A 24,477-nucleotide genomic window follows, 5' to 3' on the forward strand; every position below is an offset into this window, starting at 1 on the left:
CAGTTTATACTGTCCTGTATTAATAATGGAATCAAACTCTAAATGTCAGAACTCTCTTGCTTCTGCTTTACTTCATTGTCTAAGGGAAATCTTCAAAGAAACTCATGCATGTGTGGTACGTGGACTCTTTTTCTTTAGTCTTCCCTGGATTTGTTTGTCTGCCCAATTTAGACATAAAAAGAAAGTCTTTTGGTAACTTCTCGGCCATTTCCCTTTTCCCTACACTGATTTCTTATTGACAAAACCTTATTTCCTTGGCTCACATAATCAGGACATACATAAACATATAAAATATTTTGCATAGTTAGGCAGGAGCAAAACTTTTCCTCACAAGGCAACAGTAAGCCTTCCAAAAATGGGAAGAGAATAAGGCACTTGCTGAAACAATCTGTTAATCCTAAATATGTTGGCAATTTAGCTTGAGCTCTGCAGTCTCAGAATATGCCTTCCTGGAAATATGATTATGCACAGAAGTCATATAAATGAAACCAATTTCTCTTTATGCATTAATATTTATAATGGAGCATGACTCACCCTCCATGGTTTACTATTAAACATGAAGTAAGTCTGAAAAGTGTTTAAATGCTGAGTTTTATTTTTATTTCAGAAGCCAAAGCACCTAAGGAAGAGGCTGCCAAGCCAAAAGGTCCTATCAAAGGTGAGATTCGTTTTTCTAGTACTTGTATTGTAATCTTCCACTCTGGATTTCCAAAGTTCATATTCAAGGGGAAAAAAATTACAAAATTTATAACAATTTTTATTTTTTCTAATTGATTCTACTAAAACTAGCATGTTTTCTGATATTTCAAACAATACACTTTTAGTATTATGCAAGGAGGTAAAAAGATATATATATATATATATATATATATATACCAACTATATTTAAGCATAGCGAATCCTATAAGTTCTTAGCTTCATTTTTCATATGCATGATATTTATACATGGCAGATAAAATAATTAGACATTAATCTGGCTATTTTATACTTCAGATTAAAACTTGAGAAAAGGAGCATTTATGATTCATGGATTCCTTATACCATCTCATTTTCCTGTCTGAAACAAGGCAGTATAAATTCAATTGACCTTTCAATTGCCTGGTCTTTAATTTTCTGTTCTTGTCTTCTAATTGCTTTATGGCTGGTTTTATCCAGCAGGCAGCCAAGTATGAATTTTCTGACTCCTATGGGGATGCCAAATCAACTTTTTATTTTACTTTGAATTAGGTGTAGCCAAAAAGACTCCTTCACCAATAGAAGCCGAAAGGAGAAAATTAAGGCCAGGAAGTGGTGGAGAGAAACCTCCTGATGAAGCCCCATTCACCTACCAGCTAAAGGCTGTGCCATTGAAGTTTGTGAAAGAAATCAAAGACATCGTCTTGACTGAATCAGAGTTCGTTGGCTCTTCAGCAATCTTTGAATGTTTGGTATCCCCCTCCACTGCAATTACAACCTGGATGAAAGATGGTAGCAATATCCGTGAGAGCCCCAAGCACAGGTTTATTGCAGATGGTAAAGACAGAAAGCTGCACATCATTGACGTTCAACTTTCCGATGCTGGTGAATACACCTGTGTTTTACGTTTGGGAAACAAAGAAAAGACCTCCACGGCTAAACTTGTTGTCGAAGGTAATTTCCAGTCTTCTGAACATAGTCTATATTAAACTTTAATGTAACAAACCTTAGTAGCAACTTGCATTGTAGTTTTACAAAACCTCTTATTTCCAAGTTTTATTTCATTGAAAATATTGTATTTATTGAAATACATACTGAAATTCTTCACAGAACTTCCTGTGCGTTTTGTAAAAACACTGGAAGAGGAAGTCACAGTGGTCAAAGGACAGCCATTGTACTTGAGCTGCGAGTTAAACAAAGAGCGTGATGTTGTCTGGAGGAAGGATGGCAAGATTGTGGTGGAGAAACCTGGCCGAATTGTGCCGGGCGTCATTGGCTTGATGCGGGCCCTGACCATCAACGATGCAGATGACACAGATGCTGGAACATACACAGTTACTGTGGAAAACGCCAACAACCTGGAGTGTTCATCTTGCGTAAAAGTAGTAGGTTAGTACTTTCCTGGAAGATTTTTTTCTGCTTATTACCACACTAAGAAAATGGAAGAAAGGACTTCGTTTCCCAGTATTACAATATCAGAAATCTTGTACCTAAAAGGGGAATAACAATATATCCTATAGTGGATTAATTATGCCCAATTTTGTGAAATTTTTCCTATTTCTGAAATTTACTAAGGAAGCTATGTATATTACTTGTTCAGATCTTAATCATTTTTCCTGATTTTATTTTCATATAGAAGTCATTAGAGATTGGCTGGTGAAACCTATACGAGACCAGCATGTGAAACCCAAGGGGACAGCTATTTTTGCCTGTGATATAGCAAAAGATACTCCAAACATTAAGTGGTTCAAAGGATATGATGAAATCCCTGCAGAACCAAATGATAAGACTGAAATACTGAGAGATGGAAATCATCTATACCTCAAAATTAAGAATGCTATGCCAGAAGATATTGACGAATATGCAGTGGAAATTGAAGGAAAAAGATACCCTGCAAAGCTGACACTTGGAGGTATGAAAATCCTACCTTTTATTCAAAATATAAGTTTTGTATATGTGTAAAGCCAAATAACACACCAAAACACATAAAAGCAAAGCATTGTTGGATTGTCTAAAGCATTATGTTACTTCATCCCTGACCAATACAGAACGTGAAGTTGAACTGCTTAAACCAATAGAGGACGTTACCATTTATGAGAAAGAAAGTGCAAGCTTTGATGCAGAAATCTCAGAGGCAGACATTCCTGGACAATGGAAACTGAAAGGAGAACTTCTAAGGCCCTCACCTGTGAGTAATTTCACATTTTAAATTGTTAGTCATATAAAATAACCACATCCTATATTCAATATCTACTTCCTAGATTCAGGTTGCTTTAATAATAATGGAGTCTTCTAAAGTCTCCAAGAAGGAAAGAAATTTTACATATCATTTGCGGACAACTTGAACAATTTTTGTAAAATGTTATGACAGGGAATTGTCTGCTTACTTTTATTAGTAGTAATTTTTAAAATTCTATAGAAATCTGTATCTGAAACATTTCTCCTATAGGGAATTTATCTCTTTCAAATGGTTACTAAAACTATTGTTTTTCAGACTTGTGAAATCAAAGCAGAAGGTGGAAAACGCTTCTTAACTTTGCACAAAGTCAAACTGGACCAAGCTGGTGAAGTCCTCTACCAGGCCCTGAATGCAATTACAACTGCCATTTTGACAGTAAAAGGTATAGGGCTTTTAGAATTCAGGGAGGGGGCTCAACTTCATTTCACATCCCTGTGCATTCTGAAAAGCCTCATTCTTAATGTCTGATTTTCAGAAATCGAACTTGACTTTGCTGTGCCCCTGAAGGATGTCACTGTTCCAGAAAGGCGACAGGCTCGATTCGAATGTGTCCTCACCCGAGAGGCAAATGTTATATGGTCCAAAGGACCCGATATAATCAAGTCATCTGACAAATTCGATATCATTGCTGATGGAAAGAAACATATTCTTGTTATTAATGATTCTCAATTTGATGATGAAGGGGTCTATACTGCTGAGGTAGAGGGCAAGAAGACCTCAGCTCGGTTATTTGTCACAGGTAAGAGAGCTAATGAGATCTGTGACATCCCATAAAAGCATGCAAATATATGACTTTAAAGATAGGACACCAAGTTCTAAAAGCTGTGATAATCAGCATCACTAATTAACTTTCATAGTGTTACCAAAACAACCCCCTGAATTTTTTTTTAGTGGCACTCTATTTGGAAAGATGAATAAATGTCATGTGAAATAGGTCCCTTTTACTCAGACAGATTAGAATGGAATGTTTCTGAAGGTGAATTGTGTTTCTGAGGCATTACCTATGCTTGCATTTCAGGTATAAGACTGAAATTCATGTCGCCTCTTGAAGATCAGACAGTAAAAGAAGGTGAAACAGCAACTTTTGTATGTGAACTTTCTCATGAAAAAATGCATGTAGTCTGGTTCAAAAATGATGTCAAACTCCACACAAGCAGAACAGTACTCATCTCTTCTGAGGGCAAGACTCACAAATTGGAAATGAAAGAAGTGACACTGGATGATATATCTCAGATAAAAGCTCAAGTCAAGGATCTGAGCTCCACAGCACAGCTGAAGGTCTTAGGTAAATGTAACCAACTATAACCAGAGAGCCAGTTTCTGAATCATGGGAGTGGGGAGTAATAAAATATTTTGCAACCTTTTACTCTTTAATAAACTTTAGTTTTCACATTCTTCTAATTTGATGCTAAATGTTGTTTACAGAGGCTGATCCCTACTTCACTGTGAAATTACATGACAAAACTGCAGTGGAGAAGGATGAGATTATTTTGAAGTGTGAAGTGAGCAAGGATGTACCAGTGAAATGGTTCAAAGATGGTGAAGAGATTGTCCCTTCACCCAAATATTCTATCAAGGCAGATGGCCTGCGCCGCATTTTAAAAATCAAAAAGGCAGAACTTAAAGATAAAGGCGAATATGTGTGTGACTGTGGCACAGACAAGACCAAGGCAAATGTTACTGTTGAGGGTGAGTTGCTCAACAATGTAAAATTTACCCTATCTGAATCTGTAGTTTATTAGTTCGGTCATGCTAACAAAACTGTATCATTTCAGCTCGACTAATAAAAGTGGAAAAGCCTCTGTATGGAGTAGAGGTGTTTGTTGGTGAAACAGCCCGCTTTGAAATTGAACTTTCTGAACCTGATGTTCACGGCCAGTGGAAGCTGAAAGGAGAGCCTTTGACAGCTTCCCCTGTAAGTCAAGAGTAGCTAATCATATAGGAGAGGGGTTCCTTGGTTGTGTAGGGTGAAAAAAGGCATAAAATATCTGATGATTTGTAGGAATAACTATGTAAATGATGTTCTTTCTTTCCTTCTAATCCTCACTCCAGGACTGTGAAATCATTGAGGATGGGAAGAAGCATATTCTGATCCTTCATAACTGTCAGCTGGGTATGACAGGAGAGGTTTCCTTCCAGGCTGCTAATGCCAAATCTGCAGCTAATCTGAAAGTGAAAGGTATGCTCTACTTGTCGGCCACATTTTTGTATTTTCTCTGCAAGATTTCCTGATACACCCCTGCATTGATCAAGGGTCCTCAATGGAAACATATTCTGACTTCATCCACTGTCCCCTTCTTTCAGAATTGCCTCTTATCTTCATCACACCTCTCAGTGATGTTAAAGTCTTCGAGAAAGATGAGGCTAAGTTTGAGTGTGAAGTATCCAGGGAACCCAAAACATTCCGTTGGCTAAAAGGAACCCAGGAAATCACAGGTGATGACAGATTTGAGCTTATAAAGGATGGTACTAAGCATTCAATGGTGATCAAGTCGGCTGCTTTTGAAGATGAAGCAAAATACATGTTTGAAGCTGAAGATAAGCACACAAGTGGCAAACTGATCATTGAAGGTAAATAGTTTTATCAAATAGTCCACCCCAAAATCATTTTTTTGCCTTTACTTTTATATTTCCTCTTTAAAGTGCTTCAATTAATAAGTTCTTTTTTTTTTTCTTGATAGGAATCCGGCTTAAATTTCTCACCCCTCTCAAGGATGTAACTGCCAAAGAGAAGGAAAGTGCTGTGTTTACTGTGGAGTTATCTCATGATAACATCCGAGTTAAATGGTTCAAGAATGACCAGCGCCTACACACCACCAGGTCGGTCTCAATGCAAGACGAAGGGAAAACTCATTCAATCACATTCAAAGACCTGTCTATTGATGATACCTCTCAAATTAGAGTAGAAGCTATGGGGATGAGTTCAGAAGCTAAACTCACTGTGCTTGGTAAGTGCTTTTTAAATTTTAATTTTATTGCATTAAATTCAGCAGAAATTTGTGGAGTATCTATTTTATAAAATAGTCTTCTAAGTGTTATATTGCATGAAAGCAGCCCAACTCCTTATGAAGCTATCACATATGTAATCAGGCTTATTTCTAAAACATTTTACCTTCATTACTGTAAATTAATGAAGATTCTAGCTTATGCCCACAAAATAGCCAGTTAAAAGCAAACTTAAAATTTTTCATTAATTATTGAGCCCTGTCATGTTTAAAACAGGAATATATAAATACTTTCTATCTCTTCATTTTATCAAAATTATTTCAGAGGAATGTTTTTCAAGTTTCCCATAAGAGAAGATACTACATAACCTACATTAACGAGCCTCATTTTCTTGGCCACCTAATATCAACAAGATTAAACATGAAGGCTAACATATATAGACATTATTAAAGGCAAACTATTAATTAAGAAAAACTAACAATGTGAACCTGAAAGCTTAAAAGTAAACTAGACATAATAGAGTTGCTAAGAAATTAGAAATGTATCCAAATAATGGAGGAATACAAAATTGTATTTGAAGCTAAATTTCAGTCTTTTTAGCTACTGTTAACAAAATGTTTCAAAATTCAATATGAATGGATTAGATCTTGATAAATCCCATGCACCGATTCCCTAATATTTAGAGAACTTTTGAACATAAACAGGTTAAATGATTGAACACTTGACACAATTTAAAAATATACTCAGAACTCTGTGAATTGTGTCTTAAACTTTCTAAGAGATTGTCATTTCCCTAAGGTGATCAATAAAACTTTTTCACTTATACTTTATTTGCAGAGGGAGACCCATATTTTACAGGAAAACTTCAAGATTATACTGGTGTAGAGAAAGATGAAGTTATTCTGCAGTGTGAAATTAGCAAAGCAGATGCACCAGTGAAATGGTTTAAGGATGGGAAGGAAATAAAGCCATCCAAAAATGCTGTTATTAAGGCAGATGGCAAGAAACGCATGCTAATCCTAAAGAAAGCCTTGAAATCGGATATTGGACAGTACACCTGTGACTGTGGGACAGATAAGACCTCAGGAAAACTTGACATTGAGGGTAAGGAAATTTCCATGAGTTTCACTCTTGAAGCATTGGGGTTATTTGTGCCAGAGGCTAATGACCCATGCTGGCCCTTCACTTTTCTAGATCGGGAAATTAAACTGGTGCGACCCCTGCACAGTGTGGAGGTGATGGAGACTGAGACGGCCCGCTTTGAAACCGAAATCTCTGAAGATGATATCCACGCCAACTGGAAACTCAAGGGAGAGGCCCTACTCCAAACACCTGTAAGGCTATTTCTGAACTTGTCAACACCTAAAGGAGCTGTGTGAATTAGAAAAGGACAGGTGAAAGTCAGAGTGCATGCAGGACATTTAAAACATGATAGCAGTTTCTCTATCAGACTCTAAGCCAAAGAGAGATGTCAGGGTCTATGAATGGGCTCAGACTGGCACACTTGCATTACTTTTGATTCAGCAGAGTGGGTATAAGGTTGTAGATACTCTGTGATGCTGCTAGTTGGCTCAGAATTATACAGCTAAAATAAATGTGGCTTTCCTCTTAGTACTTGTAAGCTTTACTTCCTAAAAAAGAGCTCAAAGTTATATAAAGTTTCACTACCATTTATTTGTTGCATTCCTTTAATTACGATATTCTATCCTTAGGAAAAAATTTCAAAGGAAATTATTTTCTATGAAAGTTTTTCTATTTTGTTGGTACAGGATTGTGAAATTAAGGAAGAAGGCAAAATACACTCCCTTGTTTTGCACAACTGTCGCCTGGACCAGACTGGTGGGGTGGATTTCCAAGCTGCCAATGTTAAATCTAGTGCCCACCTCCGAGTTAAGCGTAAGTATTGTATGTTTTTGAGGAAAATTAAATAAGCACTTTTTCAGAAAATGAATGTGAGTGAAATTAATTGGAATTATTTTATTAGTTATCAAATATTGTTAAAACACAAAAACTGGCACTCTTTGCCACTTTGATATTCCAATACAGAAGTGGTTCAAATTGTAAAATTTTGGAAATTTTGTTGACCTTGCCATTTGAACAAAAGAAAATTTAGCAAATCAGATTTTCCCGCTCTGTAGTCCTCTCATTGAAAGTAGATACACATACAATGAGAATCTAACTCAGAACCCTTAAAGACCACTTCCCTCAAGTGACTGTGCAACTAGAGCACCAGAAAGACAAACTTTGCTGTGTGAGCATGTCAGATTCAAGAAAGAAGGTGGAGAGCATTAGGCTAACATTTCTGGAAGGTGCAAAGTGTTTGATGGATAGGGACAGCCTCTGATTGAGGGCCCCTTGTCCTCTCCCAATCAGAGTCTTAGTTATTTTGGAAGTCACATACCTTATGTAGCAAGAAGAACTTGACGCCTGGCAGAGAGACAGATGCGGCAGAAATTTCTCGCTGACCTTGTACGTCAGAACAAAAGGGCCCCTACATATACTCGCTCTCCGGCTACCAGCTCTCCCCTTCTCAGCACCATAAGTCCACGTTCACATGGGAGTTAAAATAGTGGCCAGTCCTGTGGCTTCTTGAAGAAAGCAACCATGAAGGTTCATATCTAAGTCTCTATTTATTCTTTTGGGATTACAAAATGAGTAACGCAAAGCTGTTTCTTCCCTCTCGAAAAGCACGAGTAATTGGTCTTCTGAGGCCTTTAAAGGATGTCACCGTGACTGCAGGGGAAACAGCCACCTTCGACTGCGAGCTCTCCTACGAGGATATCCCGGTAGAATGGTATCTCAAAGGAAAGAAACTAGAGCCCAGCGATAAGGTAAAAAGCAGGCATGCCTTGTCTTTCCCGTTCTTTTTCTGGAGTTCTTCCACCTTCACTTGTATGTTCCTTATTCTTTGTTCTTTCTAATGTCTCTTCCTCTGCCTTTGCCTTTTTCTCTTTCCACCTTTAGCCTGATTTCTGCTGAAACTGTAAAGCCGATTTTTCCATTTTTTATTAGGTTTAACCTGATGATATTCTTATTAAAATAGAAATAAATTTAAAGTATGATCGCGTTTTAGTTTTTTGAAGAAAAGGCAAGACTCACTGACTATCAGTGATAGTTTGTTTGATTAACCAGAAGACAGGAAGGATCAAAAAGGCTTTCTGACTGCACGCTCTGCAACCATGGTGCACATTAAGTTTTAAGATTAATGCTCTCCATCCTATCTAGTGTTCTGCATATAAGGGGATTAAGAGGAGAAGATTGAAATTCCATTTTGGGCAGTTGATCAAGTAGTTGAGATAACTTCTGGGCAGATTTTCTTTCAAGCATTTCTCCAAAGCTATTTTTAACTTTCAAGTGCTTTGGGCTGTGTGATATCTGGAATGCAAGTGGACTATTTAAAGTGCAACTGATGGTACTGACAAGAAAGAAGGGCTCTGTGGTTATCCACATATGTGAATGAAATATTTTTTTAAAGCTTTGGTAAAGAACTAGCTCCTGCTGTTAACTTTTACTGACATTCTTTATGCCCAAGATTTCACCCATAAGTAAAAACTAAGGGATTATTCAGATAGGCCCACAATACACTTTGCCTAAATTGATCTATATGTTTTGTCCCCAGAAACAACATATGTTTTTAAATTATCTTGACAATCCATCATTAATTTTGAATTCTTAAAATAAAATATATGGAATATGTCCAGCCTGGGTTGGAAATAAAGCACAGGACAGTAAATTGTTCTGTGACATTTCCCCCCAATATTTCAGAAATAATATTAAATGTGCTATAAAGATCTCAACAAAAATCAAACTTTGAAGACTTAAAGGAATATAATTGAAAAGTGATTCAGTTTAACAAAAAGCCACAAAGTTGACTGAAGTATTTGAAAGCAATGCCTTCAAGTAACTGCTCTGAAACAAACAAACAACAACAACAAAAAACTAGTGTTCCACTACAGTGATTACAGGGTAATTCACTAACAGTTATCTGATAGGTAACACCTGACTGTTACACAGATAGGGAGATCTTCTTGGTCTCCTTTTCCACTGACCAGAAAAAGCAGCAGTACATTCCATTTGTAGCATGGGAATTAAGTTACATATGAGAAAACCTTCCTTACAATGAGGTCTTCTAAATATTGAACTGAGGGAGGCACCTCTACCTTCAAGCTTATTGTTTGAAAATATATATTTTTCCTATCATACATGATTTAATTAACTTCATGTCTAAAGACAGAGAATAGGTTGACTTTTCAAGATTCTTTCTAGATCTGTACATTTGTGATTTATATATAGGAACACTGCTTAAGGACAAATATTATTTTTTCATTACCAAATATCTTTTTGTCATATTAAGAGCTTCTTATTAAAAGATCAGTCTCAGTTCTAAGACAAAAACTGCACTATTTTAATTCAAATGTAGACTCCTAAAAATCTTATTCACATTTTTTTAAAAAAAATTCTTAGTGTAACTAAAATTTTTTCTAGGGTTAGAAATGATCAGTTTACTATAATTCTATAGGGCCACTTTACATCTCTTTTGGCATAGGAATTTTAATCCTTTACTCTAGGCACCCAAAATACTTTAGCCTTTTGTGAACTTGCTCTTGCATTACTTAAATGTCTCTTTTCAAAAAGAACTTAAATATAAACTTTGAAGTAATAAAATCATTTTATGACATTTGGCAGATTTTGTTTAAATTGAGTCTATCAGAACAAACTTGCTCTTGTCAATGTAATTCCAACCTTTAATATTCACTTTTTGTAAAAATTTTAGCCTTCAAAACTGCAATAATCAAACAAGCAAAAACAAGCTATAGGAATAGGAAATATGAAGAGAAACTTGTAGACATGAGTTGTTTGCATTTTTTCTTCATTGTTGTAGTTGTTTTTGGCTGTCAGTTTAAGAAAGGACTGCCAAATTCCAAATGGCATTTGATAATTTTAAAGTTAAATTTTAAATTTGAGAAGTTTAAATATAAAAATTTAATAGTTTCATCACAGTCATAAGCCTACCATATTATAGTAATATGCTTCCATTATAAATATATTTTTTTAAATCTCTAACATTATTCCTACAATCTACTGCAAAATCTTCAACATTCATTTCATTGGTTTATTTTTATAAGGTACCCCCGTTTTCCTTTTTTTTTTATTTTAACATAGTGGGGGTAGATTGTGTACAAGCTGTTTATTGAGACATACTGCATTCTGAGCAGTGTCCTAGAGCAGCTACAGAGGAACTCAGATGATAAAGCAACATAATATTAATAGATAAAACATATCTGTGGGTGGGTTAGAAACTGAGACACCTTTTCAAATTGCCAAAAGTTGCATGCCAAAATTTATATTGAAATGTTATTAAAAAACAAATTTTCTCCATTTCAGCACCATGCCCTTGGATAAGTAGCTCTGTTCCAAGGGCATATTTAATTACCCTCTCCTAGCTGTTATTTTTCCTTATTATGTTTTTTGCTCACCCTCAATTATTAAGATAATTATGTGACTAACCATGCCCAGTTCTTAAAGAAAACACTTTCAGATGAAACCTTATTTCTGATTCTTTTCTTTACACTAGCATAATAAATAGTTCCACTGGTGAAAACCTCTACATTATTTTTAACTCTAAGTAAACTCTTAAGCAGTGCAAAATCAGTCTGGATGACAGGGCACAGCTTCTTAGGAATTTTATGTCATAGAACTGGAAGAACACCCAAGTCTCTTATCTTTACTGTCGGAATGACCCTATCTGTCATACCATTGACATCTGATTTTCCCATTCCTGATGCTTAGACACATGAAAAGGGAAGAAGAGTCCAACCTTCATTTGCAGTTTTGAACAACATTAATAGGTTGTACCAATTATTTTAATCACAGGTTTCATTGGTTTGCAAAATAAGTTTAATTGCTAAAATAAATGGGAAGAAGAGTTATAGTTTGTTGTTGCATGGCGAACACCTTACATACAGAACATAAGGTTTACTTTTAGTTTGCCATAGCCAATATTTTTCTTTCATCCTTTCATGATTTTGCTTTTCTAAGTTCTTCCTTTATACATATATAAGCCCAGTAGCAGAATGGGGGCACACGTATATATACACATATATGTATATACTATATGTGCCATATATCTATGCATATGCAAAAAAGACCACAAATGTAAACAGAAATTGGCCTGGGCAATTTCAACATGAAAGGCCACCTAGCAGTTATATAAAGGTAACTATGAAAGCCTAAAATTTTCTTAAAAGATCTGAAACTATTGGTTGGAATGATTTTTGAATGCATATGTGCTAAATATATGATTATAAAACAACTTGGAAAGCTCTATTTCCATTTACTTTTATCTAAATGAATTAAATGCACCCATATACTAGATTGCTGTTTCATATATTCTTTTTTTTAAAACAACTAGGTGGTCACACGTTCAGAAGGAAAAGTTCATACACTTACTCTGAGGGATGTAAAGTTAGAAGATGCTGGGGAAGTCCAACTAACAGCAAAAGATTTCAAAACTCACGCCAACCTCTTTGTGAAAGGTAATTACAAAGCTTATTTTTAAAACATGTATAAGGCAGAGGCTCATAAATAATGCCAACTCTCAATTATCTTTATATGATGAGTACTCTAGATGTTTAAAATCAACCAAATAATCAAAAATCTAATTTTACTTTTTAGCATAACAAAATACTTCACAGGCTATCTTTTTAGAGTCAAAACTGACTAGCATAGGTTTTACTTCCTCCTTCCATCTCTATTGTTTTTATTGTACAGCCTAGATTTCCAAAAGCCAGCTGGAAGAAGAATTATTATCAAGCTAGGTATCCATCACTTTATTAACCAAGAGTTGGCTGTTATTTCCTTAATGTTTCCTAGTTTTTAAAAATGATTTTCCTCTTGTCTGTATAAACAATGATAAAATATCATTATTAGAGGAAAACGTCTGAGTGTAATCAAAACTTGAAAATAAAACTTAGGACAGAACAAAGCCCTGGAGATGGCAGGGAAAAGTTGAGATGGTACCAAAACTCTTGGAGAAGGAAAGCAGTACCTTGGCTAATGAGTATGATTCTTTCAGAACCCCCAGTTGAATTCACTAAGCCTCTTGAGGACCAGACGGTCGAAGAGGGAGCCACTGCAGTGCTGGAGTGTGAAGTCTCCAGAGAAAATGCTAAGGTGAAATGGTTCAAAAATGGGACAGAAATCCTCAAAAGCAAGAAGTATGAAATTGTTGCTGATGGCAGGGTCAGAAAACTTATTATACACGGCTGTACCCCAGAGGATATTAAAACATACACTTGTGATGCTAAGGATTTTAAGACTTCCTGTAACCTGAATGTTGTGCGTAAGTATTCTTCTTACAAAGGACTTGTCATTTGCAATTCTTTGATAACAACAACAACAAAACAACACAACACTTTTTGCATGCCCTTCTTGGCCTAACTGCATTTCTTGGCAACTTCTAGTATTGACACTGACCTAACCTGATCCTTTATGTGTTTAAAGAAAAAAAGAAAAGGAAAGTCTTATTCTATGTCTGGTCTGATTAATGATGGAGCAGTCACTTTTCCCTATGCTTCTTTTCTCACTGCGTAGTGAGTAGATGTGCTCTTTGTCTACATGGGGTCACTCTACTGTATGGATATCCTGATATGGATGAGGAGAAACTGAATTTTAAAGATAAGTAGGGAGTCCTAATTTTAAAAACAAAGTAAAAGTGATTTCCATGTGGAAGGAAAATGAATTTTCAGGTGTGGGGAACAACTAGAAAATGAGCATGAAATTTCAGTCTGAATAGGAGCATAATAGAGATCTGCTGTAATATGACAAAGCCTATTCACATGATTCAATCTCTGAGAATAAGAATGGATAAGAAGATGGAGTAAGGCCCTGGATCCTTTGAGTCCTGGAGTCTGCATGAAGAGAACTCTAATGGTTTTTAACATTACTTCTTCCTCTGGTGAAAAATGTAATGTCTTTTTTCAGAATGCCACATGCTAGCTTATTTGTTTCATTCATTCCTTTGTCCAGTGATGACATTTTTCTGCGTACTTTTGTGCAATATTTGTTTGTTTGGTTTGGTTGCTTCCCATCTGTCAACAGCTACAACCTAGTGACTCTGTGCTTCATGCATCTTGTACCATGTTTTTCTTACCACTTTGTTGTTGCTCTGCTCAAGCTTATGTCAAAGTAGCTTGTTGGGTCTCCTTCTTCCCCTCGACATCTACCTTCATTCCAAGAAGGCTCAGCTGCAAGGAGCATATCTTCAAACCTATTAGCCAGCATTTGTCTCAGAATCTTATTGCTCAAGAATGGTCATCTTGGGAAGGACTCTGAAAGAAGGAAGGACAAGGGGGCAGCTCCCTAATTCTGTACACCAGCTGAATTAATTCTAGAGATGAATGAAATAACAGATGTAAAATCCTAATCACCCTCCCATATAAAACACATTGCTTTATTGCACTAATAGATGCTATGCCTGACTTATATGTGATGTCTTCAAAGCTGATTTTTTTAAAAAGCTGAATATATGTTTCAATTACAGCCTCATGCCTCTTAGCCATACACAAGGCTGGCCGTAGTGCTTCACGTGTTTTATCTTTGAATTCTGCTAATTTCTCAAAGATTGTGCTAGGTGCCTTAAAGAAGACAATGTTTCTTTGCCACTGGTGTCTGGTGTTTCCTTTGACATTATCTTTCAAGTCTGGTGCAGTACAAATGAAGATTTTTCCTCCAGCTATTATTCAAAAGAACTGAGATGGCTCCCTAGTATATATACTATACACACACACATGCACACTAGTTGAACATATAGAATGCCACATAATTTTATGTAAACTACAGAGATACCTAAAAAGCAAAACATCATATCTGATGGGCAGCTTCAAGTGATTTCAAAGTCAGTTGTAGTCTATTAAGATGGAAAGGCCCTACAAAAGAGTCACTTTTTCTTAATGTATACTATGGTAATTTCAGAGTAAATTTCCAGAAACCTCATTTTGAATTCTAATGACATTCTTTTACAGCTCCTCATGTGGAATTCTTAAGACCACTCACAGACCTTCAAGTTAGAGAAAAAGAAATGGCTCGATTTGAGTGTGAACTTTCCCGAGAAAACGCTAAGGTCTGTGATTGTATACCTGTCACCTTATACTGTCAAATAACTTTATATTTACTTTTGGTCTAGCCAAAATAGAAAAAAAAAAAGTTAGTCAAAACTTTCTCTTGTCACCACTTTACTTTTAAAGATAATTTTAGTATAAAATGTATTCTTGACTTTAATTGTTCTCTTTTTAGTATTATTAATTTACTATTACTTGAAAAACACTGGACTCACAATCAGGAGATTTAGATATTAGTTTGAACTATATGAAACTGCTGTTTTCTTAGATCAGAAAAAGTCAAATATCAGCAATTATATTTGTTTCAACTAAGTAACTCCTGTTGCCATTAACTACCATTGGCAAGTTTCTTCAAGTCTGAGCCTCAGTTTACACATCCAAGAAGTTAGTGTGCATGATGTCTAAGGCTCACTATAGCTCTAAACTTACATGATCCCATTGTTTTTAATAACTGATAATAGTATCACAGCAGCTCACTTAACAGTAATTGGTAAGATTGTTCTTGCTTTTGGGGTTTGTTTATATTTGTGTCTGCCACCTTGGTTCTTCTTCATACTATGAAGTCTCGTTGGTTGCTTTCAGAAAAACTCACGATCATAGTTTCTCTTAGGGACACCTGTGTGAAGGAACAACAAGAAAACTGATAATCTGTTTATCTTAAATATAGGTTCAGTGGTTTAAAGATGGTGCTGAAATTAAAAAGGGCAAAAAATATGACATCATATCCAAGGGAGCGGTGCGCATTCTTGTCATCAACAAATGTCTACTGGATGACGAAGCTGAATATTCCTGTGAAGTAAGGACAGCGAGAACTTCTGGCATGCTGACAGTTCTGGGTAAGAGTAAAGTCATTCTTTGTGAAGTATATGTGTTGGGAAAAAATAATAATTTCCAACTTAACTCAATGTGGCTTTTGTTTTTTCAATGTTTGCAGAAGAAGAAGCTGTCTTTACCAAAAATCTTGCCAACATTGAAGTTAGTGAAACAGACACTATAAAACTGGTTTGTGAAGTCTCCAAACCTGGTGCAGAAGTGATTTGGTATAAAGGGGATGAGGAGATCATTGAAACAGGAAGATATGAAATACTGACTGAAGGACGGAAGAGAATCCTGGTCATTCAGAACGCTCACCTTGAGGATGCCGGCAACTACAACTGTCGACTCCCAAGCTCTCGAACTGATGGCAAAGTCAAAGTACATGGTATGAAAACTACAGTGAATGATCTTTTATTTCTAACAATTCACACTTGCTAGATTTAAAGTACAAAGATATACGTTTCTAATATCTTGTAACTTTTTCTTCCCAGAACTGGCTGCTGAATTTATCTCAAAGCCTCAAAACCTTGAAATACTTGAAGGAGAAAAGGCTGAATTTGTGTGCTCTATATCAAAAGAAAGCTTTCCAGTCCAGTGGAAGAGGGACGATAAGATACTTGAATCTGGAGATAAATATGACGTTATTGCTGATGGTAAAAAGAGGGTCCTAGCTGTGAAAGATGCCACATTACAAGATATGGGCACTTACGTCGTCATGGTAGGGGCCGCCAGAGCAGCAGCTCACTTAACAGTCATTGGTAAGTTTGTTCTTGCTTTTCGGGTTTTTTCTTTGTTTTGTTTTGTTTTGTGTTTTGTATTTGTATTTACCACTTTGATCATTCGTCATACTATAAAGTCTTGTTGGTTACTTTCAGAAAAACTCAGGATCGTAGTTCCTCTTAAGGACACCCGGGTGAAGGAACAACAAGAAGTTGTCTTCAACTGTGAAGTCAACACTGAAGGTGCCAAAGCCAAATGGTTCAGAAATGAAGAAGCCATATTTGATAGTTCAAAATACATTATTCTCCAAAAAGACCTGGTCTACACCCTCAGAATTAGAGATGCACGCTTAGACGACCAAGCCAACTATAATGTGTCTTTGACCAATCACAGAGGTGAAAATGTTAAAAGTGCAGCCAATCTAATAGTAGAAGGTAAGTAATTTATATATCACTAGAGATTTTTTCATCAGTTTCTATTATGAAATTATTAAAATAAACATATTTTTCTCCTTTACAACAGAGGAAGACCTTAGGATTATTGAGCCTCTTAAAGATATTGAAACAATGGAGAAGAAATCTGTCACATTCTGGTGCAAGGTGAATCGTCTCAATGTAACACTGAAGTGGACCAAAAATGGTGAAGAAGTGCCTTTTGACAACCGTGTCTCATACAGAATTGATAAGTACAAGCACTCATTAACTATTAAAGACTGTGGCTTCCCAGATGAAGGTGAATACATTGTCACTGCTGGACAAGACAAATCTGTTGCTGAGCTTCTCATCATAGAAGCCCCTACAGAATTTGTGGAACACTTGGAAGATCAGACAGTCACTGAGTTTGATGACGCTGTCTTCTCCTGCCAGCTCTCCAGAGAGAAAGCCAATGTAAAATGGTACAGAAATGGGAGAGAAATCAAAGAAGGCAAAAAGTAAGCAAGATCTTTTGATTCTCTATTTCTGTAGCTATATATACACTTTTGACAATTTAGTGGCCATTATGCAAGCTAACTGATAATCCAATGTCTCCTTTAGATACAAATTTGAAAAAGATGGAAGTATACACAGACTCATTATAAAAGATTGCAGGCTGGATGATGAGTGTGAATATGCTTGTGGAGTGGAAGACAGGAAGTCTCGTGCTAGACTTTTTGTGGAAGGTACACATAAGTGAAAGGACAATTCTAATGTTACTATTTTTTAAAATTGTTAATCAAAATGTAAACATATTTGTATTTATTTCACATTTTCTTTCCAGAAATTCCCGTTGAGATCATCAGGCCTCCACAAGATATTCTTGAAGCCCCTGGTGCTGATGTTGTCTTTTTAGCAGAACTCAATAAAGATAAGGTGGAAGTCCAATGGCTAAGAAATAACATGGTTGTTGTCCAGGGTGATAAACACCAGATGATGAGTGAAGGAAAGATACATCGACTACAGATTTGTGATATTAAGCCCCGTGACCAGGGTGAATACAGATTTATTGCCAGAGACAAAGAAGCCAGAGCTAAGCTTGAACTGGCAGGTCAGTCCCTTTCTTTTATTTTAAAATATCCTTCCAATATCGCAGAGATTAGTTAGATTTCAGATTTCACAGTTATTTAATGAGGTGATCCTTGTGAGGGTCTTTCATTTCTAGCAAGCCCTACCCACATGTTAACAGTTCTAATTTTGCTCACTACAAAGTAAGTGTCTTGAGTAAGAGGAAATTAATAGCAATAATCTTTATATGCCAGAACCTTGGACAGTTCCTAGTACATGATGACTCTTTATGAACTTAGGCTAGTACTAAGCTATCACCCTGAGAGTCTTGGCAAATCTAAAGACAGTCGTATATTCTCCTACTTTACAAACCCCTGTGTGCCTTTTAGGTATGTTCTCATCCTGACCCAGGACATCCTTATACACTGTCCTCATGAAAAAGCCATTAGTGTACCTCTCATTCATAAGAAAAAAGTTCTCTGATTTATTGAACTAAGTATGCGGTGCCTACTCTATCAAAAAACAGAACATGTTTTGCACTACACTGAGTCCTATGTCACTATTTTTGGCAAGGAATGTGTGTCTTATGATTTTGTGCCATTCTCCATCCTCTACTCTCCAATCTAACTTGCACACATGACAACCACCCAAAAAAGCTATGAGAAGTCTAAGCCACTTAGTTTTCTGTGCTATAAAGCTACTGTGGCATAATTCCAAGGTTATGTAACCAATATTTGCTAACAAATGCATAATAACATAGGATGTAGCTTGGTTGTGTTTAATAGTTGAAAGCATTCACATGTTATCTTTCTCACTAGCTGCACCGAAAATCAAGACAGGTGACCAAGACCTTGTGGTTGATGTTGGCCAGCCTCTGACAATGGTGGTGCCGTATGATGCCTACCCCAAAGCAGAAGCTGAATGGTTTAAAGAAAATGAACCTTTATCTACAAAAACCATTGATACTACGGCTGAAAAAACTTCTTTCAGAATTTTAGAAGCCAAGAAAGGAGACAAAGGGAGATATAAAATTGTGCTTCAGAACAAACATGGAAAAGCAGAAGGATTCATCAATTTAAAAGTTATTGGTAAGCCCTTGGGTCTCTCAGACTTAATTGGCAAAGCACAATTTAAAAGTAAGACAGCACACTAAAAAATTCCTTTATATGTGAATTTCAGATGTTCCTGGGCCAGTACGTAACTTAGAAGTGACAGAAACATTTGATGGTGAAGTGAGCCTTGCTTGGGAAGAACCTTTAACTGATGGTGGAAGCAAAATCATAGGTTATGTTGTTGAAAGACGTGACATTAAGAGAAAGACCTGGGTTCTGGCCACAGACCATGCAGACAGTTGTGAGTTTACTGTCACTGGTCTACAGAAAGGAGGAGTTGAGTATCTATTCCGTGTAAGTGCAAGAAATAGAGTTGGCACTGGTGAACCAGTAGAAACTGACAATCCTGTAGAAGCAAGGAGTAAATATGGTAAGAAGTTTTAAGTAAATTGCAAGCTGGCTTTTAAGTAAATTGCAGCCTTTGCCTTCATCATCATTGTTAACCCAAAACTCCTATTTTCTTCTTCTGTGATGAAATCCAGATGTTCCAGGCCCTCCTTTGAATGTAACCATCACTGATGTGAATCGATTTGGTGTCTCACTGACATGGGAACCACCAGAGTATGATGGAGGTGCTGAGATCACAAACTACGTCATTGAATTAAGAGACAAGACTTCTATCAGGTGGGATACTGCCATGACTGTGAGAGCTGAAAACCTGTCTGCAACTGTTACTGATGTGGTAGAAGGACAGGAGTACAGTTTCCGAGTGAGAGCCCAAAATCGAATTGGAGTCGGAAAACCAAGTGCAGCCACACCCTTCGTCAAAGTTGCCAATCCAATTGGTAAGCCCATCAAAAAAAGGAAATTATTACTGCATGAAATCCTGATATTAGGCCTATCAATTAAAATAAATCAAGTTCAATGAAAGTTAATAAAAAGGTAGAATATCATAAAAATTTGGATAAAGTTCTAGAAACCCAGACTGTGCCTACTTTACTTTGTGAGTCCAATAAATCTGTTATTTTAATGAGGATGATATAATTGATTACAACATTGTCTTCATAAATTGTCACTAACGTAAATGGTATGCTCCAACTCTTTCTTTTATTCCAGAGAGACCAAGTCCTCCTGTAAACCTAACTTCCTCAGATCAGACTCAGTCATCAGTTCAGCTCAAATGGGAACCTCCTCTGAAAGATGGAGGAAGCCCAGTATTAGGCTATATAATTGAGCGATGTGAAGAAGGAAAAGATAATTGGATTCGTTGCAATAAGAAACTTGTCCCTGAACTGACTTACAAGGTAGGTCATTTGCATATAAAAAAGAATATTCAGTGTGGATCACGGACATAACTGTATGTGTTTTTTACAAATATTAATTCATAATCGTAGGTTACCGGATTGGAAAAAGGAAATAAATATTTATATAGAGTATCGGCAGAAAATAAAGCTGGTGTTTCAGATCCATCTGAAATTCTTGGTCCTCTCACCGCTGATGATGCATTTGGTAAATAGATATTTTATTTTTAGACTGGGGAATAGAACATAGTTACTTTGGGGCAACAGGGACTTAAGTATGGCACTGCAGACTCATTAACTTTTCTTCTTTGCAGTTGAACCAACAATGGATTTAAGTGCATTTAAAGATGGTCTGGAAGTTATTGTCCCAAATCCTATCAAGATCCTGGTTCCAAGTACAGGCTATCCAAGGCCAACTGCAACCTGGTGTTTTGGAGATAAAGTACTAGAAACAGGGGACCGTGTGAAAATGAAGACCTTGTCTGCCTATGCCGAACTTGTCATTTCTCCAAGTGAACGTTCAGACAAGGGCATTTATACACTGAAATTAGAAAACCGTGTGAAAACAATTTCTGGGGAAATTGATGTCAATGTAATTGGTAAGGAACTAACCGTTTATTATCTAAGGTGATTTGGTACTATTAACAAATACTAGTTCAGACTATTAATGACAGTGACTTGTGAGTGCATTTCTTTTCAGCTCGCCCAAGTGCACCCAAAGAACTGAAATTTGGTGATATAACCAAGGACTCAGTACATTTGACTTGGGAACCACCTGATGATGATGGAGGAAGTCCGTTAACTGGATACGTTGTTGAAAAACGAGAAGTCAGCCGGAAAACATGGACTAAAGTGAGTTTTGAGTAGCACTGCATCAACGCCAAAAATGAGAGTAGGGGAAATCCCAGAAGGTTGGGATGCCATGCACAAATCTTGTGTGCTACAACTTCTTACCTTTACCTCACTGAAAATGCACAAAAACTTTTTGAGAATGCATCGGTACTAATGCTTCCTGAGGTAGCTCAACCAAGGATTGTATAATTGTAATTGTCTTGTCTTGTGAGCCTTACCAAATGTGTAAAAAATTAAAAAAAAAAAAAATTCCCTACTGACTTGGTAAAAATCTTTTGAGTTGGGGAAAGGGTTTTTGGAAAATAGCTAATTAACTGTATTTCTTTGTCCCAGGTTATGGACTTTGTAACTGATCTAGAATTCACAGTTCCTGATCTTGTTCAAGGAAAAGAGTATTTATTTAAAGTTTGTGCTCGTAATAAATGTGGCCCTGGAGAACCTGCATATGTTGATGAACCTGTAAATATGTCAGCTCCTGCAAGTGAGTACATTCTTAATGGTTTCTTACCTAATCTTGTTGCCTGTTTTTGCTTTTAGACCTAGAGTTGAAGTTATGGGGCAAGGCAGGGGTTGGCAATGTGAAGAGAACTGCATAGGTGGCCCGCATAAGACTGACTCTCTCTTCCAAATGTTATAGCGGTACCTGACCCACCAGAGAATGTTAAATGGAGAGATCGAACAGCCAATAGCATCTTCTTAACATGGGATCCACCTAAAAATGACGGTGGTTCACGCATCAAAGGATATATAGTTGAAAGATGTCCACGTGGTTCTGATAAATGGGTTGCCTGTGGAGAACCTGTTGCAGAAACAAAGTAGGTTTTTTATTTGGCATGAGAGTAAATGTGTACTCCTAGTCACTAAAATGGGCTTTGTTTGGGGAAAATTTAAATGTTTGTCTTTTTTCATTGAGAATCCCATACTGCCTGTGTGTCTGTCTGGTTTTTAAAGGTGCTGCTGAATGTACTTCATGCTCAGGGTTTTCATGACAGTATTAAAATGAAAATGTATTCAGTTATAGTATTGAAGTAATCCAGGTTTAATTTAAAGACTAGTATTGCCTGTAATCCCAGCACTTTGGGAGGCCGAGACGGGCGGATCACGAGGTCAGGAGATGGAGACCATCCTGGCTAACACAGTGAAACCCCGTCTCTACTAAAAATACAAAAACTAGCCAGGCGAGGTGGCGGGCGCCTGTAGTCCCAGCTACTCGGGAGGCTGAGGCAGGAGAATGGCGTAAACCCGGGAGGCGGAGCTTGCAGTGAGCTGAGATCTGGCCACTGCACTCCAGTCCAGGCGACAGAGCGAGACTCCGCCTCAAAAAAAAAAAAAAAAAAAAAAAAAGACTAGTATTATACCAGGGGTTTGCATTTTTGAAAGATCATGAGTACTACACAATGAAACGATTATCGACATCACAGTCAAACATCTTATTCTGTTTTCTGACAGGATGGAAGTGACAGGTCTTGAGGAAGGCAAATGGTATGCCTACCGCGTGAAGGCCTTAAACAGGCAGGGCGCTAGCAAACCAAGCAGACCCACAGAGGAGATCCAGGCTGTGGACACACAAGGTATCTATTTTTGATTTTTGTCTTATCAAAGAGGCCTCTGACCTTAAATCTGCTTGAACTTGATAACGTCATAAATAATCTTTTCCAATTCAGAGGCCCCAGAAATATTCCTCGATGTGAAGCTCCTTGCTGGTCTCACCGTAAAAGCTGGGACCAAGATTGAACTTCCTGCCACTGTAACCGGAAAACCTGAACCTAAAATAACTTGGACAAAGGCTGATATGATTCTGAAGCAGGACAAAAGAATTACCATTGAAAATGTCCCTAAGAAATCCACAGTGACTATTGTTGATAGTAAAAGAAGTGACACTGGCACATACATCATCGAGGCTGTGAACGTGTGTGGCCGGGCCACTGCTGTGGTGGAAGTGAACGTCTTAGGTAAGGAAGGTTCTCATTTTAAAAGGGGATAAACTGTTTGCAGTTACTTTCTTGAAATAAATAAATAAATAAATAAATAAATAAATAAAACGTGGTGAACAATTTTTTTTCCTGCATCTGTAATGCCATACACAGATAAACCTGGACCACCAGCTGCCTTTGACATCACAGATGTAACCAATGAGTCATGTCTTCTAACATGGAACCCACCACGCGATGATGGTGGATCTAAGATCACAAACTATGTTGTGGAGAGACGAGCAACTGATAGTGAAGTGTGGCACAAGCTCTCATCCACCGTCAAGGATACAAACTTCAAGGCCACCAAATTAATCCCCAATAAAGAGTACATCTTCAGAGTTGCTGCAGAAAACATGTATGGTGTTGGTGAACCAGTTCAGGCCTCTCCAATAACAGCCAAGTATCAGTTTGGTAAGTTTCTCAATCAGCTGATTAAAAAAAAAAAAGGATGCTCATGTCAAACTTGCATTTTGGTGTCATATTGACATACAGGACATATAACATTTTACACCATTATCCTGTCTATAGATCCACCTGGACCTCCAACTCGCCTAGAACCTTCTGATATCACTAAAGATGCAGTGACTCTCACGTGGTGTGAGCCAGATGATGATGGTGGCAGCCCAATCACTGGATACTGGGTTGAAAGACTGGATCCTGATACGGATAAATGGGTTAGATGCAATAAGATGCCAGTAAAGGACACAACATACAGGTATGCTCAGAATCCCCATCAAGACGTTAAGACAGCAGTATATTCAAATGTTTACTCTTTAGTATTTCTTGGGATTACAGATGATTATATATTGCTAAAACATTTTTAAACTACTTTTACTCATATTTGCTATTACCTCATAATTTGAAAAATTATATAAATTCCATTCAAGGGCACATTTCTTAGTTTACTCTAAAATATTAACCTTCAGGAAGTTTCAAAGTGTTTGATCCTCCAGTACATTATGATAATGATCCTTGTCATAGATATTATAATTAGATTGGTATGTGTGGCCAAGTCTAAAGTGTGTCTGTTAAAAAGCAACTTTAATTTATATTGAAGTGCTTTTCAATTAAATTTCCAAATCATCTTTTCACAATTTAAATAAATTAGTCTCTTCTGTGTAAAGTAAACACAGTCTTCTTCTGCTTCTTACCATGATGTTACACATGCACTTTGTTCCTAATTCAGAGTGAAAGGTCTCACCAATAAGAAAAAATACAGATTCCGTGTGTTGGCTGAAAATCTTGCTGGACCTGGAAAACCAAGCAAATCAACTGAACCAATCTTAATAAAGGATCCCATAGG

The 24,477-nt window shown here is 36.9% G+C and overlaps 1 protein-coding gene across 1 annotated transcript in view; it reads left to right on the plus strand.

The window, feature by feature from the left end:
- The window catches only part of LOC117094789 (titin-like), a 273,144-nt gene that overhangs the window by 160,607 nt on the left and 88,060 nt on the right, over window positions 1-24,477 (plus strand). The window contains 41 exon segments of the mRNA XM_033230996.1: window positions 608-658; window positions 1,228-1,629; window positions 1,786-2,064; window positions 2,312-2,587; window positions 2,724-2,863; window positions 3,170-3,296; window positions 3,390-3,653; window positions 3,933-4,199; window positions 4,340-4,603; window positions 4,690-4,829; window positions 4,967-5,093; window positions 5,219-5,485; window positions 5,596-5,862; window positions 6,698-6,964; window positions 7,055-7,194; window positions 7,630-7,756; window positions 8,549-8,691; window positions 12,273-12,396; window positions 12,936-13,202; window positions 14,884-14,981; window positions 15,647-15,815; window positions 15,914-16,180; window positions 16,287-16,553; window positions 16,671-16,949; window positions 17,038-17,446; window positions 17,550-17,674; window positions 17,773-18,039; window positions 18,815-19,084; window positions 19,176-19,478; window positions 19,591-19,893; window positions 20,165-20,352; window positions 20,443-20,557; window positions 20,664-20,948; window positions 21,050-21,201; window positions 21,535-21,682; window positions 21,839-22,016; window positions 22,651-22,772; window positions 22,866-23,153; window positions 23,289-23,585; window positions 23,703-23,889; window positions 24,361-24,476. Of these exon segments, the coding sequence (XP_033086887.1) occupies window positions 608-658; window positions 1,228-1,629; window positions 1,786-2,064; window positions 2,312-2,587; window positions 2,724-2,863; window positions 3,170-3,296; window positions 3,390-3,653; window positions 3,933-4,199; window positions 4,340-4,603; window positions 4,690-4,829; window positions 4,967-5,093; window positions 5,219-5,485; window positions 5,596-5,862; window positions 6,698-6,964; window positions 7,055-7,194; window positions 7,630-7,756; window positions 8,549-8,691; window positions 12,273-12,396; window positions 12,936-13,202; window positions 14,884-14,981; window positions 15,647-15,815; window positions 15,914-16,180; window positions 16,287-16,553; window positions 16,671-16,949; window positions 17,038-17,446; window positions 17,550-17,674; window positions 17,773-18,039; window positions 18,815-19,084; window positions 19,176-19,478; window positions 19,591-19,893; window positions 20,165-20,352; window positions 20,443-20,557; window positions 20,664-20,948; window positions 21,050-21,201; window positions 21,535-21,682; window positions 21,839-22,016; window positions 22,651-22,772; window positions 22,866-23,153; window positions 23,289-23,585; window positions 23,703-23,889; window positions 24,361-24,476 (8,772 nt within the window).

This window comes from Trachypithecus francoisi, unplaced genomic scaffold (assembly GCF_009764315.1).
Source record: "Trachypithecus francoisi isolate TF-2019V2 unplaced genomic scaffold, Tfra_2.0 Lachesis_group13, whole genome shotgun sequence".
Taxonomy (NCBI): domain Eukaryota; kingdom Metazoa; phylum Chordata; class Mammalia; order Primates; family Cercopithecidae; genus Trachypithecus; species Trachypithecus francoisi.